This window comes from Cetorhinus maximus, chromosome 28, assembly GCF_964194155.1.
Source record: "Cetorhinus maximus chromosome 28, sCetMax3.hap1.1, whole genome shotgun sequence".
In the NCBI taxonomy this organism is placed as follows: Eukaryota; Metazoa; Chordata; class Chondrichthyes; order Lamniformes; family Cetorhinidae; genus Cetorhinus; species Cetorhinus maximus.
The window spans coordinates 6,909,175-6,925,620 of record NC_135906.1 but is presented as its reverse complement, the minus strand read 5'-3'; the positions used below and the strand labels follow the sequence as shown (position 1 = coordinate 6,925,620).

The following is a 16,446-nucleotide window of genomic DNA, read 5'->3' as shown; positions in this document are numbered from 1 at the left end:
CTGCCTAAGACTGGCAGAAGCTGATGGTACTTTCCAGTTACTCCTAATTACAGACAAGACTAGATTTTTGAAGAACAAGATCAGCATTTTAAACTCCCCCACTCACCAAACTCCCAGGTACACACTTAATTCCAAACTGCACTTGTTCACAAGGCTGCACTAAAGACCCTTGAATTTATAATAAACTGAACTGTTACAGAAACCAGATTAAACCAGTTAGCTATTTACTTACTCAGCTCTCTCAGTAGAGTGTGTATTCCCTGAATATGAAGGATTTAGCGATGGTAATACCATTGAATTTCAAAGATCAGGGATTACAATCTTTTTTTGGAGAAGGCAATTACCAAGCACTTGTGTGGCACAAATGTTACTTGCCACTTATCAGCCCATACCTGAATGTTGTCGAGCAATTACTTATCAGCTCATACCTGGATATTGTTGAGCAATTGGTGGATGTGGGCATGGAATGCATCATTATGTGATCAGGAGTGCGGGTGGAGCTGATCACTATGCGATCATCAGCAAACATTCCCGCTTCTGACCTTATGATGAAGGGAAAGTCAGCTGAATATAGTTGGACCTAGGACAGTACCCTGAGGAACTCTTGCAGCAATGTCTTGGATCTCTAGGTGTGACTCCAGCTACTGGAAATGTTATTCTTTTCAGGGTCCTTGGTGCCATACTCAGTAAAACGCTGCCTTGAAGTCAAAAGCAGTCACTCACCTAAATTCTGGAATTCAGCATTTATGTGCCTATTGGAACTAAGGTTGTCATGTGCTCTGGAGCTGTGTGTTCCTGTTAGAACTTGAGCTGGACATCGGTAAGCAGGTCATTGGTGAATAAATGATGTTTGATAACACTGCTGTTGACAACCTGTGTTGTTTTACTGATGATCAAGAACAGGCTGTTAGTTGACCAAATTGGATTTGTTCTACTTTTTTAGGATAGTACATTGTTGAATAAATGACACTATTGTAGCTGCACTGGAACAGCTTGACTAGGGGTACAGCAAATTCTGGAGCACAGGTCTTCAGCTCGACAGCTAATATACGTCAGTGCCTATATTCTAGAGCATTCAGCTGTTTCTTGATATATGGAGTGCATTGAATTAGCTAAAGACTGGCGTCTGACTTAATGGGGATGTTGGGAGGTTGTCTATTTGGTACTTCAGGGTAAATGCTGAATGCTTCTGTCTTGCATTTTGTATTCATGTGTTGGAGTCCTCCACAGTATAGGATAGGGATGTTCCTGGAGATTATTTCTCCTCTTAGTTGATTACTTATCCATCACCATTCAGAGTTCAATGTGGACTAACTGCTGATCTTCAACTGTCCATTATTTGCGGTAACGTCCACTCCTCGCTGAAAGACAGTTAGTCATCTAGCTTAATGGTGAAAGAGAGGGGAGGGATATGTTGGGCTATGAGGTTACAGATTGTGGCGGAAAACAGATGTACAGCACCTGATCCACAGCACCTCATGGATGCCCAGTTCTGAGTTGCAAGATCTGTTGTTTTTCTAATTCAGGAAGCTTTGTGTGTTGGCCTGACTATGGTCACTCCTACCAATGCTGTTCTGGACAGATGCAGCACAGGATAAGGTCGAGCTTATACACCTGTGTAGTGGTTATCTGACTGAGCAGTAACCCTCAGGTCTTGGCAAATTATCCTGAGAATGTTAGTTCAAATCCCACTTAGTGGTTTAAAAATTTGTATTTTGTATAAATAAATCTGGTATCAGTAAGTGACCATGAAGCTTTCAGACTATCATAAAATCCCAATTGGTTCCCCAATGTCCTTGAGGGAAGAAATTCTGCCACCCTTACCTCGTCTGGCCGATGTATTAATCCAGTCCCTCGCCAACATGGTTAATTCTTAACTGCCTCTGCAGCAGCTGAGCAAGCATTGTTATTGCGCATCCCTAGCTATCCAGATAGTGCCAATGGGTTTTTTCCTTAAACTGAGCCATTCCTCTGCTGATGTTTTTTCCCACTATGGGGGTCAATTGAGAATTCCAGGGCATTAACCCCAGGAATGGGAACAATGAGATATCTCCAAGTCAGGTTGGTTTGATGAAATGGCTGAAGGTGGATAGGCCTTTAATGCTCCTAGAGAGGAACTACTGTAACAATGTTCTGGGACTCAATTTCATGAATCACTGAAATAAGTGGATAGTGGGAAAGCATTTTTTGATCACGTGAAGTTTCCCAAGAGCCAATCAGATGTTTGTGCAAGACATTTAATATATCATTCAGCTGACCTATTTTTAGCATTGCTCATGGTAAGTTAGAACATACTCTGAGTGTAGGAACACTGCAGCATTTGATGCCAAATGTAGTAATCTGCTGCAAAGATAGCTCTGTGTTTAAATCAGGCCACAATCCAAATGCTATCAAGAGAGAAATCCTGAGCTCTATTGGAAGTCCATTGCTCTTGGTGAAGAAAGTATAATAAATTGCAGATGCTTGTGTATTTTTCCCTTAAGGTCAGAAAAAAAAGTCAGCACAAATTTGGTCTTTCTCTCTTTTGCTATTATGATTCTTTGAAATATGATGTTCAAGAGCTGAATGCACGATTTCTATACTTTTGTATAAACATTGATAATGCGATCGGAAGAATCACTGCAGTTTCAAAGTAAATCTGGAGCAAAGGTGATAATGATCTCTTGGAGAAACAGTGCCACATGATCTAAAGGTTTGTTCCTCTTTCAGTTGCAGGAATGTCAGAGAAGACAAATAGATCACTCGCTGAACTTAGGACTGAAATTTCACAGCTGAAGGAGAGTAAGTTTAATAGCCATCAGAGAGACCTTTAACTTTCAAGTATTCATACTGGAAACTATCAGAATAATGACACAGGAATCAGGTGGATCAATAATATTGTACAGCTACTTATCAATGGCTCTAGAAGATACTAAATACCTTTGTCTCTAGTGTGATCATATCAATAAATGATTTCCCTCATTTCTCTGCTCCTGAATGGGAGGTCTGATGATGCAGTGTGTAGTTTCCCTGTTTCTGATCTATAAGCTCTCTGTTTGACTGTTTGAGTGCCACTTAAGAGTGCCGACTTGATGGCCATGGGAGGTCTGTTCATAACGAGGCCAAACAGGTTGATTATCAACCTGCAAATCCTTCTAATTCACCTATGGCAGGCGGTAAGAGCGTGAGAGACTCCTGTTCAGCTATGTGTGATGTGGAATGGCCCCCCTCAAGCTATAGCTTCTGGCTTTAGGCTAGTGACCTGTTCCAGGGAAAACAAGCTATGGAAGCCAATATAAGCATTTGCTTTGACTGCCTCATGCGGCTCTAGATATGGGAAGGCTTCTAAGTTTGCTCCTGTCCCTGGGGCATTTCCAGTACCTTGACTGATAAAAAGGAAAGGTTGGGGGGGGAGGGAGGAAAGACAGAGCTCCTCTGCCTGTAACAGGCAATGCAATCGCATGGATCTGAAGGGGGAGGGTGGGCATCAGCACCCTTAGTCTGAGATTTCTCTGTGGATACCCTTTAGATGCCCATTTTGTGTGGGGGAGGATAAGGATGATGCCTGGATCCCTCAGAGGATATAGGCAGAGTCATGTGTCATGTGCTCAGTCACTTTCTTACCTGACAGGGACATATCAGATCCTTTGGATCTTTTTGGACAGTAGGCACAAGGGGCTGAATTTTCCCATTCCTGTGCAGATGGGCTTGGAGGCAAGACTGGGAGCAAAATTTGAAAATATTGCATCATGGATGTCCCTAACACAACCCCACCTCTGAGTGATGTTGCCAAATATGGGATGTGACCAGCATCAGATGCTTGCCCGACAGCGAATGGTGGCTATCAGGCTCGATTAAGTGGCTATGTGGCAAATTTGTGACACTGTCACAATGCCCCTTGTTGATGCTGAAGACTGGCAGTAGTCCAGAGGTGGCCTCCTGCAACACATTTGGGAAAATAACTGTGCTGTTGGTCTGCAGCAGGGCCTAGTCTTTCTGGCCCCACTGCTGGGTGCCCACCACTGGCCAGGATCAGGGTCTTGCTAAGGACAGAATTCAATAATGCAGACAGGGTCAGGTCAGGTGATGCACACGTTAGTTTCATTCGGCCTGACTGGAAGGATGTCAGAGTGTGCCCCCTCTTCTCCCCCATTATCTCACATAGAATTTTGAACACTCCCAGATTCCACTCAAGTCAGCAGGAATAAAAAATTAATCATGGACATCATTGTGAATAAACCTGGGGAAAATTCAGTTGTGATATTATCCAAGTTGGGCTCTTGAATTTTCTTTTGGACAACTAGTCCATGCCGATGTTTGTGTTCCACTCAGGACTCCTCCCAGATATACTTCATCTCCCCCTCACAACCTATGCTCTATTCCTTTCTCCCTCATGTTCTTATCTAGTTTCACCTTAAATGCATCTATGGTATTCACCTCAACTACTCTATCTGTTAGTGAGTTCTGCATTTTAGGCACTCAAGATTTGGACACTCCCATTTATGGAAACATCAGGCTAGTTTTCACCAAGTTGCGATGGCTCGGGAGCCCTTTAAAAATGGTAGCCAAGAGCTGATTCCAGGATTCTCAACCCTATTCCGGCGTTTCTAATTTTTGGGAGTGCCTTTTAAGGGTGCAAGCTGATTTGGATCATGAACCTGCACCCTGCACTCCTGGCCTAGTCAGCTCCATTGCAGGGACAGACATTTCCTAGTCCTCCACAATTTTCATGAAGTCAGGCCAGCTTTTGAAAGAGCCATGGTTCATGGCACCTCAGATGTATACATAAGGGAACTTTTTGAAAAGATAATTCAAAAGGTCCTCCTCATGCTTCTCATGCCAAGATGTACCCTGCACCCACCCCCATGGCCCTTCATGCCAAGTTATGCCTCTAAATAATCCCTATGGCCCCTCATGCCTCTCATGACAAAATATGCCCCTCCCTCCACCCACCCACTATGGCCCTTGTACTCCCATCTCAAGATGTGGAATTTCCATGCCTATTCACCCACTTTACCTATATAGGACCAATGACACCTAGAGTGACAGTAGCATGCTTTAAAAAAATGTTAAAGGACAGCCACGCATTGATAACTTTCCACTTTCTGAAAAAAACCTTTTTAACTATAGACCAATAAAAGTATCAATCATTCTGACCCTTTAAATTATCAAAAGCAAAATCTACAAGCACTTGCAAACTCTTTATCTTGTGTAAATAAACATTGTGAAATTGACAGCACAGATCAGAGATCCAGAGCTGTCAATCAAGCAACCATTTCTCTGAGGTTCAGGTGTTTTAATACTTGAAGGGATGTCAGGGCTCTCAGCCAAGAATACATACTGAGCCTTGGCAGAGACCCCAAAATATATTCGCTTGTTGAAATATTTGAGCATGCCTTGGCATTGGGCGTGGGAAATGAGGGGCCCCATGGCAAACAGCACGAGGGACAAACGGGGTGCAGCTAAGCTAACTGAGTTACAGTATTTCTCTCTTTTGCTATTATGATTCTTTGAAATGTGATGTTCATGAGCTGAATGCAAGATTTCTATTCTTTTGTATAAACATTGATAATGTGATCAGAAGAATCACTGCAGTTTCAAAGTAAATCTGGAGCAAAGGTGATAATGATCTGGGAGAAACAGTGCCACATGATCTAAAGGTTTGTTCCTCTTTCAGCTGCAGGAATGTCAGAGAAGACAAATAGATCACTCGCTGAACTTAGGACTGAAATTTCACAGCTGAAGGAGAGTAAATTTAATAGCCATCAGAGAGACCTTTAACGTTCAAGTATTCATACTGGAAACTATCAGAATATTGACACAGGAATCAGGTGGATCAATAATATTGTACAGCTACTTATCAATGGCTCTAGAAGATACTAAATACCTTTGTCTCTAGTGTGATCATATCAATAAATGATTTCCGTCATTTCTCTGCTCCTGAATGGGAGGTCTGATGATGCAGTGTGTAGTCTACCTGACTCGGATCTATAAGCTCTCTGAGTGCCGACTTGATGGCCATGGGAAGAGTGTTCATAACGAGGCCAAACAGGTTGATTATCAACCTGCAAATCCTTCTAATTCACCTATGGCAGGCGGTAAGAGTGTGAGATACTCCTGTTCAGCTATGGCAGGCGGTAAGAGTGTGAGAGACTCCTGTTCAGCTATGTGTGATGTGGAATGGCCCCCCTCAAGCTATAGCTTCTGGCTTTAGGCTAGTGACCTGTTCCAGGAAAAACAAGCTATGGAAACCAATATAAGCATTTACTTTGACTGCCTCATGCGGCTCTAGATATGGGAAGGCTTCTAAGTTTGCTCCTGTCCCTGGGGCATTTCCAGTACCTTGACTGATAAAAAGGAAAGGTGGGGGAGGGGGGAAAGACAGAGCTCCTCTGCCTGTAACAGGCAATGCAATCGCATGGATCTGAAGGGGGAGGGTGGGCATCAGCACCCTTAGTCTGAGATTTCTCTGTGAATACCCTTTAGATGCCCATTTTGGGTAGGGGGATAAAGATGATGCCTGGATCCCTCAGAGGATATAGGCAGAGTCATGTGTCATGTGCGCAGTCACTTTCTTACCTGACAGGGACACATCAGATCCTTTGGATCTTTTTGGACAGCAGGCACAAGGGGCTGAATTTTCCCATTCTTGTGCAGATGGGCTTGGAGGCAAGACTGGGAGCAAAATTTGAAAATATTGCATCATGGATGTCCCTAACACAACCCCACCTCTGAGTGATGTTCCAAATATGGGATGTGACCAGCATCAGATACTTGCCTGAGCGGACGGTGGCTATCAGGCTCGATTAAGTGGCTATGTGGCAATTTTGTGACGCTGCCACAATGCCCCTTGTTGATGCTGAAAACTGGCAGTAGTCCAGAGGTGGCCTCCCGCAACACATTTGGGAAAATAACTGTGCTGTTGGTCTGCAGCAGGGCCAAGTCTTTCTGGCCCCACTGCTGGGTGCCCACCACTGGCCAGAATCAGGGTCTTGCTAAGGACAGAATTCAGTAATGCAGACAGGGTCAGGTCAGGCGATGCACACATTAGTTTCATTCTGCCTGACTGGAAGGATTCTCCCCCATTATCTCACATAGAATTTTGAACACTCCCAGATTCCACTCAAGTTGCCAGGAATTAAAAATTAATCATGGACATCGTTGTGAATAAACCTGGGGAAAATTCAGTTGTGATATTATCCAAGTTGGGCTCTTGAATTATCTTTTGGACAACCAGTCCATGCCGATAAACGTTTGTGTTCCACTCAAGACTCCTCCCAGACATACTTCATCTCCCCCTCGCAACCTATGCTCTATTCTGTCCTTATCTAGTTTAACCTTAAATGCATCTATGGTATTCACCTCAACTACTCTATCTGTTAGTGAGTTCTGCATTTTAGGCACTCAAGATTTGGACACTCCCATTTAAGGAAACATCAGGCTAGTTTTCACCAAGTTGAGATGGCTCGGGTCCCTTTAAAATGGTAGCCAAGAGCTGATTCCAAGATTCTCAACCCTATTCCCGGGGTTTCTAATTTTTGGGAGTGCCTTTTAAGGGTGCAAGCTGATTTGGATCATGAACCTGCACCCTGCACTCCTGGCCTAGTCAGCTCCATTGCAGGGATAGGCATTTCCTAGTCCTCCACAATTTTCATGAAGTCAGGCCAGCTTTTGAAAGAGCCATAGTTCATGGCACCTCCGAGGTATACATAAGGGAACTTTTTGAAAAGTTAATTCAAAAGGTCCTCCTCATGCCAAGATGTACCCTGTACCCTGCACCCACCCCCATGACCCTTCATGCCAAGTTATGCCTCCAAATAATCCCTATGGCCCCTCATGCCTCCCATGACAATGTATGCCCCTCCCTCCACCCACCCACTATGGCCCTTGTACTCACATCTCAAGGTGTGACACTTCCATGCCTATTCCCCCACTTTACTATATAGAACCAATGACACCTAGAGTGACAGTAGCACGCTTTAGAAAAATGTTAAAGAACAGCCACGCATCAGATCAGAGAGCCAGAGCTGTCAATCAAGCAACCTTTTCTCTGAGGTTCAGGTGTTTTAGTACTCAAATGGACGTCAGTGCTCTCACCAATACATACTAAGCCTTGGCAGAGACCCCAGAAATGCATTAGCTAGTTGAAATATTTGAGCATGCCTTGGCATTGGGTGTGGGGCATGAGGGCATGGCCCACAGAAAACAGCACGAGGGGCAAACAGGTTGCAGCTAAGCTAACTGAGTGAAGAGTTGGACTTTGGTCAGAGGGGGAGTTCGATGAAGGGTCGGGGGAAGGAGGTGTTTGTTTCCTTTTTCTATCTTTCTCACCCCATAGGAATTGTTTCTTGCTCTACTATAGGGGAATGAGCTAGCTGTTCAGTGAGCATCTGGTTAGTGGGTAAGTTCTATTCTTTCTCTAAGGTTTAAGATAGTACATAAATTGGTGGTAAAGCTATTAAATATATAAGAAAGCAACATAACTAAGTGATTAATATAATTAAGTAATTATTTCAAACACATTAAGGATGGCAGTACCAGATGATATGTCAAGGTTACAGCATGTGGTAGCTCCTGGATAACATTGTGATCCAGGGTAAACTCTCCTGCAGTAAAAAGTGTTTGTAGCTTGAGGAACTTTGGCTCAGAGTCATTGAGCTGGAGGCTGAGCTGCAGACTTTGTGGCACATCAGGGAGGGGGAAAGTTACCTGGATGTTTTATACTAGGAGGCAGTCACACCACTTAGGATAGGGTCTTCTCATTTGGTCAGTGGCCAGGAGGGTGTGACTGCGAGTGAGGTAGCTAAGAGGACCCAGAGGGCTGGAGTGCAGGAGTGTGAACCTCTGCAATTGTTCAACGGGCTTGAGGTTCTCTCAGCTTGTTTGGATGAGAGCAGGGGCTGCGTGGTAGATGTGCAAATTGACCATGGCACCGCGGTACAGGTGGGAGGGGGAAAAAAGGAACCTAGTAGTAGTAGGGAACAGTCTAGTGAGGGGATTGACACTGTTCTCTGTAACAAAGAGCAAGAGTCCAAATGGCTGTGTTGCATGCCCAGTGCCAGGGTTTGGGGCATCTGCTCAGGGCTGGAGAGGAACTTGCAGTGGGATGAAGAGGATCCAGTGGTTGTGGCCCATGTAGGTATCAATGACATAGGCAGGATGAGGAAGGAGGCTCTGCATAGTCAGTGTGAGGAGCTAGGCACCAAATTTAGCAGAATCTCAAAGGTAATAATTTCTGGAATATTACCTGAGCCATGTGCAAATTGGCATAGGACAAGTAACTTTAGAGAAATAAATGCATGTCTCAAAGACTAGTGTGGGAGATTGTGGGGCACTGGCACCAGTATTGGGGAAAGTGGGATTTTACCGTTGGAATGTTCTTTCCCTGAACCGTGCTAGGGCCGGTATCCTTGCGAGCCAAATAACTAGGGATGTAGGGAGGGTTTTAAACTGAATAGTGGGGCAAGGGATCAAATTTGGGAAGATGTGGTAAACCAAAGAGTAAAGACAATGCAAGAGAGAAAGATACTAATATGGGAAATGATAAACAGGCTGTGAAAGGAAGGAGCAAAGAGTACAAATCTAAGAGTAAATCAGCAAATAAGGCTAGATGCCACAAAAATAACAAAAGAACAAAACTAAAGGCTTTGTATCTAAACGCATTTGGCATTTTAAACAAAACAGATGAACTGATTGCTCAAATAGAAATGAATAAGTGCGGCCTGATAGTCATTACAGAGGCATGGCTATTGGGACCTGAATGTTGAAGGGAACATGACATTTAGGAAGGACATGAAGTTAAGAAAAGATGGAGGGGTGGCTCTGTTAACTAATGATGGTATTAGCGTATTAGAGAGGGATGACTTAAGTTCAGGAAAACATGGTGTAAAAGCGATTTGGGTTGAGATGAGAAATGATAAAGGCATGAAGTCACTTGTGGGAATGGTGTATAGGCTTCCTAATTGTAACCACATGGTAGGGAAGAGAATAAAAGAAGAGATAATGGGAGCTTGTCAGAAAGGTACAGCAATAATCATGGGGATTTCGCTCTACATACAGACTGGAAAAATTAGATAGGCAAAGGTAGCGTAGATGAGGAGCTCATAGAATGTTTTTGGAATAGTTACTTGGAACAGCACGTTCTGGAGCCAACCAGAGAGCAGGCTATACTAGATCTGGTATTGGGCAACGGGATAGGACTAATTGATTGTGAAGGCACCCCTAGGTAGCAACAATCATAATATGATTGAATTTTACATTCATTCTGAGGGAGAAACGAGTGTGTCAAAGACTAGTATTTTAAACTTAAATAAGGGGAATTCTGAGAGCATGAAAGCAGAACTAAAGTGAACTGGCAAATGAGGGATATGTCAATAGAAGTTCAGTGGTAGACATTTAAAGGGATATTTCAGAATACACAGAATATATACATTCCAATGAGAAAGAAAAATTCCAAGGGGAGGGCCCATCATCCGTGGTTAACTAAAAAAGTTAAAGACAGTATCAAATATAAACAAAAAGGATATAATTACACAAAGACAGGTGGCAGTCAGAAGATTGGAAAGAATAGCAAAGAATGGCAAAAGCATTAATAAGGAGGGGAAAGTTAGAGTACGAGAGAAAGCTAGCTAGTAATATAAAGATGAATAGTAAGAGTTTCAATAGATATTTAAATAAGAAGAGGTAACAAAGTAAGCGTTGGTCCTATAGAAAGTGCAGCTGGGGAAAGATGTAAATGCCTTAGAAGTAGTTCAGAGAAGGCTTACTAAACTAATGCCAGGAATAGGCGGGTTGACTTACAGGGAAAGGTTGGACAGGTTAGGCTTGCATCCACTGGAATTTAGAAGAATAAGAGGGCACTTAATCAAAACTTTTAAGATCCTGAGGAGTCGTGACAGGGTGGATGTGGAGAGGATGTTTCCTCTTGTGGGAGAATCTAGAACTAGGGGTCATTGTTTAAAAATAAGGAGTTGCTCACTTAAGGCAGATGAGAATTTTTTTCTGAGGGTAGTGAATCTTTGGAACTCTCTTCCTCGAAAGGGAATGGAAGCAGGGTCTTTGAATATTTTTAAGGCAGGACTAGATAGATTCTTGATTGACAAGGGGGTGAAAGGTTATTGGGGTAGGCAGGAATGTGGGGTGAGGTTACAATCCAATCAGCCATGATCTTATTTAATGGTGGAGCAGGCTCAAGGGGCCAAGTGGCCGACTCCTGTTTGTAATTTGTATGTTCATATGTATGTTCGTATAAGGGTTTTTTGGGGCATACCTCGGCATGAGGGGCCATAAGGGTTGTTTGAGGACATACCTTGGCATGGAGGCAGGCAGATCAAGCTGGGAACTTTCCTGACTTCTGTTACCCACCTCCAGCTCATCTTCCCTCAGTCTATGCTATCAAATACTTTCATAATTTTAAAGATACCTAAGGGTCACTTCTCAAATACCTCTTTTCTGGAGAAAAGGGCCCCAACTTGTTTAGTGTTCCCTGATATCATCCCTATGAATTGTTCTTTCACATTCTCCAGTGCAACTGTATCCTTTTGTAATATGGAGATCAGAACTGTTCAATTTTGGTTGAAGCACTATCCTGGATAATTTAAATGAGATGTCTGGACCTCTCAGCTTGTGCCCCATCCAACCCTAACACACCCTCAGTTAAAATTGACCACTATTTATTTGCGGTTAGATACAACTAAGAAGAGGTTTAACTGGGTTTAAAGGGTTAAATTATGTGGACAGACTGGTACCAGAGAAAACCAAACTAGTTCACCAATGAATCACTGCGGCAACTGGAACCTGTCACCCTGTACCTGATCAAGCCTCAGTCCACAAACATTCTGAATGATTTCTGATGTTGGTTAGCAAGACATTCAGTTATAAAATTACAATTTAGAAACAAGAAGAAAAATACCGAATGGAATTTAGGTATCAGTGCAAGATGTCAGCCAAATTAAATCTGCAGAGTCCTCTTCACCTATATGTGGGATCTAGATTCCTGATCACTTTCGCTCACCAACAGGACTGGCAAACCTGAAGTGGAATTAGTACAGTTTGGTGAGAATGGACCCGGGGCTCCTCAACATTAGCCCCAAACCCCAAAAAGTCTCATGATTTTAGCTCGAGAGAGGGCAAGAGGATCTCCCACTGTTACACTTAACATTTGCCCTTCAAGTGATGAATCAGCATTCCTCCATGTTGATCAGGACTGGAAGAAAGGACTGAGGAAACCAAGTGCACAGAATATATGAGGTGGGGATTTCAATGCCCACTACCCAGCCTCACTCAGTAGTATGGGTAGTGACTGAGCTCATCACATTCTGAGTGACAGAGCTGCTAGAACAGATTTGCAACAGCTGAGGAAACTATCGTGAAAACAGAATCAATCTGACCTCATTTTCACTATATTCATGTCAACTGTAACAACGCAAGAGTGAAACACAGTACAGTTCTTGAGAAAACAAAGTCCCATCTCCAGAGAGGTCACCAGCCATCATATTGTATGATATTGCCACTCTGCTAAATGGGACAAAGGGTAAATCTGGCAGTAAAAACTAGGTATTCATGAGGTGCGGTGGATCACTAGCAATCACAGAATTGTAGATCACTATAGTCTGCAAAGTCATGGCGCATAACATCCCATATTCATCCATCATCATGAAGCCAGGATTCCAGCTCTGGTTTAGTGGGCGGTGAAGAGGAGTGTGCCGGGAGTAGCACCAGGTAATCCTTAGAATCAAGTAACAGCCTAATGAAGGTATTACCCAGGGCTAACTGTATGCTGAACACCAGAAGTAGCTGTGGAACCTTTAAAAGCTGTGGGCCCTTTAAGAAAGTGATGCTGAAGATGCACGTTAGATGGAGGGCTTTTAACGCTTGAGGTTGAAAGTAGTAGCAATCCTCCGTCAGGGTCAAAAGGAGCTGGGTTCAAACTGGACTCCAGACACTCCCACCGAATGGAGACCAAAATCTGGATTCTCAATACTGGGTTGACAGTACAAACTGGGCTGAAAGAAAATAAGAAACACCTCAGCTATTCCTTCCTAAGGGGAAGCTCAAAAGATTTAGACCAAGAAATTGGATCATGCTGAGCCTATTGTGCAAGTGCCTCAAAAGGTGGTTGGTTAGCGTGTTCATTCTGCATTGGCCCCAACGTTGTTAAATATTCCCCCAAAGGCATCTAGGATGTATATGTGATACTTGAAATTTACATTTGCAAATAGGGAACCTGGCAATTTTGCGCAAGATATCAGTGATTGCCTAACCATTGCTCTTCCCCCCAATCCCTACTGCCTCTCACCCTTCCATTACTGCCTCCCTGCCTGTGCGCCTCCCGCCCCTTCATCCAATGCCTCTATATTTCCCACTAACTATCCTCCTCACCAACAGTCTCCCCCCCCCCCCCCCACCCCACCCCCCCCCCCACCAACCTTGCATCTCTTTCCCCGACTGCCTGCTCTCCCCAGATTCTCTGAAAGATCTCAGCTGTTTGGCTGATCTTGGTGCTTCCTGAGACTGACAAGTTGCCTCTGGGACTGTGACTAGGGCCTGCAGTTCACTGGAAACAAAACGTGGGGTGGATGGACTGATTTCCCAGACGCAGTGTGTGCTGCAACATAATTGTGTCTGATTCAATTGAAATCCAATTATAAAGGCCTGGAGAGTGAAACTCCGCATTGAACCTGTCCTGGGGCAAGACATTTGATCGTCTGTAAACAGCAACTATGCAACTTTGGGTAAAATCTCGGTGAATTAGGAGATTTATTTGAAAGGTACTGGAGTATACCTGCTGGCTCTAACATTTATTTAAATATCTTCACAGATCCACTTCGCTTCCAATGTCCTGACCAGTGGAAGCAGTTCCAGCAACACTGTTATTACATTTCAACAAACAAAAAAACCTGGATAGATGCCCAGAGAGCCTGTGCATCAATGGACGCCAATCTTGTTGTCATTAACAAAGCTGAGGAACAGGTAGGAGAGTATTACATTTTCAAATGCACCAACAGCTGTTAACTTTGCAGCATGTTCAGAACCAGAAGGGCAGGGGCATAATAACACAAGAAATAGGGGCAGTATTAGACAATATAGTCCCTCGGCCTGGCCCACCATTCAAAATGATCATGGCTGATCATCAGCCTTAACTTCACTATCCTGCTCGCTCCCGAACATCCCTCAATTCCCTGAGAGATCCAAAATCTGTCTATCTCAGCAAGGAAGAAAAATCCACAACCCTATGAGGTAGATAATTCCAAATATTCACATTCTCAGTGAAGAAATTTCTCATCTTAGTCCTAAATGTTCTGTCCCTTATCCTGAGACTGTATTCTAATATTCTAGATTCCCCAGTCTATCCTGTCAAGCTCCTTCTATGGTTCAAAGAGAGCACCTCTCATAGGCCCAATTTATTTCACCTCCCATCAAAGGATAATCTTCTCATCCTAGGGACCAATCTAATGAAGCTTCACTGTACCACCACCAATGGCAGTCTGACCTTCCTTAAATATGGAGACTGAACTGTGCACAGTACTCCAGATATGGTCTCACCAAAGTCTTATACAATTGTAGCAAGACTTCCTTATTCTTGTACTCTGATCCTTGTGCAATAAAGTCTAAGATGACATTTATCTTCCTAATTGCTTGCAGTACATGCATGTTAACTTTGTGTTCCTTGTACGAGTACTCAATTCTCTCTGAACATCAACATTTAGGAAGTATCATACCTTTTCAAAACTATTCTGCTTTTCTGTTCTTACTACCAAAGTGAATGACCTCATACTTCCCCACATTATACTTCATCTTCTACCTTGTTGCCCAATCACCTACCTGTCTATATTTCCTTGAAGTCTCTTTGTGTCCTCCCCACAGCTAGCTTTGTATCATCAGCAAAATTAGATACATTACCTAGAGTTTCTTTGTCTAAATCATTAATATAGATTGCAAAGAGCTGAGGGCCCAGCACTGATCCTTGCAGCATTCTACCAATTATAGCCTTCTAACTTGAAAATGCCCTGTTTATCCTAACTCTCTGCTTCCTGTCTATGAAAGAATCCTCTATCCATGCTAATATATTACCTCTAACTTCCTGAGCCCTTATCTTGCCTTTTGTATGTCACCTTATCGAGTGCCTTTTGCAAATGAGTATACTACATCTGATTTATTTTATCCACTCTACTAGTGACACCCTCAAAGCACTCTAATAAATTGTCATTCATGATTTTCCTAAAACCACATTGACTATCTGATCCTATTATGATTTTCTAAATGCATTGTTAAGACTTCCTTAGTAATAGATTTTCCCAATGACTGATGTCAGGCTAACTAGCCCGTAGTTCCCTGTTTTCTCTTTTCCCTCCTTTCTTGATAGAGGTGTTAAGTTTGCTAACTTCCAATCCACTGGGACCATTCTAAAATCTAGGGAAGTTTGGAAAATCCACTCTCTCTGCAGCTACCCATTTTAGAAGCCCAGAATGTAGGCCATCGCGTTCTGAGAATGTCAGCTATTAGTTCTTTAAGTTTCTCCAATACTTTTTCTCTGCTGTTATTAATTACTAAAGCTTCTCACTCTTATTAATCTCTAGGTTCCCTCCCCTCTTTTTGGTATGTGATTTGTGTCTTCTATTGTGCAGATAGGTGCAAGATATTTGTTCAACACCTCTGCCATTTCCTCAGACCTCCATAATAATTTGCCCTGGCAAATGAACAACGGACCTATTCCGTTTAATTATTTTCCTTTTTATCAATTTTTTGGTTGCCCTTTGCAGTTTCTGGCCACCAACCTCCCACCCCTGCACCCCCACCCCCGCCAATACTCATCACCACCACCCCCTCCCCACCACTACCCATGTTCAGTTTTACCCTCATAACTATGCAATTGGATTTGTTTAAGATTCCTGTTTGGAGTACGTCACTCTCAAACTTAATATGGAATTCAATTGTATTATAATCACTTTGACCCAGAGGATCATTTACTCATTAAACCGATCTTATTGCACAATATTAGATCTAAAATTGCTTTATCCCTAGTTGGTTCCACAATGTATTGTTCCAGGAAATTGTCACAAAAGCATTTTATGAACTCATCTTGCAGGCTTTCTTTGATCAATTTGATTTGTTCGATCTATACGAAGATTAAAATCTCCCATGATTATTACACTGACTTTGTTACAAGAGACAATTATTTTTTGCTTAATGTTCTTTCCTACAGTATAATTACTGTTGGGGATCTATAAACTACCCCCAATGTTTTCTGACCGTTGTTATTCCTAACTTCAATGCATGCAGATTTTTCTTACTGATCTTCTGAGTGTTGGGTTCCTACGGCATGAGAAGATCTCCAACACCATATATTCAATACTTTAACCTTTCCATTACTTTTAAAAAATGGTTTCCTGCTGAACTAAAAGGGTGGCTGCTACAAGTCACACGACCATGTCCGGGAGCTACCCTCGAAGTTACAAGAACAAAATA

General features: G+C 42.9%; 1 protein-coding gene across 2 annotated transcripts in view; it reads left to right on the top strand.

Annotated features, from left to right (window-relative positions):
• Nucleotides 1-16,446, top strand: part of LOC144668991 (hepatic lectin-like) — a 58,582-nt gene that overhangs the window by 22,791 nt on the left and 19,345 nt on the right. Inside the window, exons 3-4 of one of the 2 annotated variants that reach the window (XM_078531529.1) lie at nucleotides 2,710-2,781; nucleotides 13,799-13,950. In XM_078531529.1, coding sequence (XP_078387655.1) covers nucleotides 2,710-2,781; nucleotides 13,799-13,950 — 224 coding nt within the window. The remainder of the gene's footprint in view (nucleotides 1-2,709; nucleotides 2,782-13,798; nucleotides 13,951-16,446) is intronic. The other variant, XM_078531528.1, reaches the window with a different exon arrangement.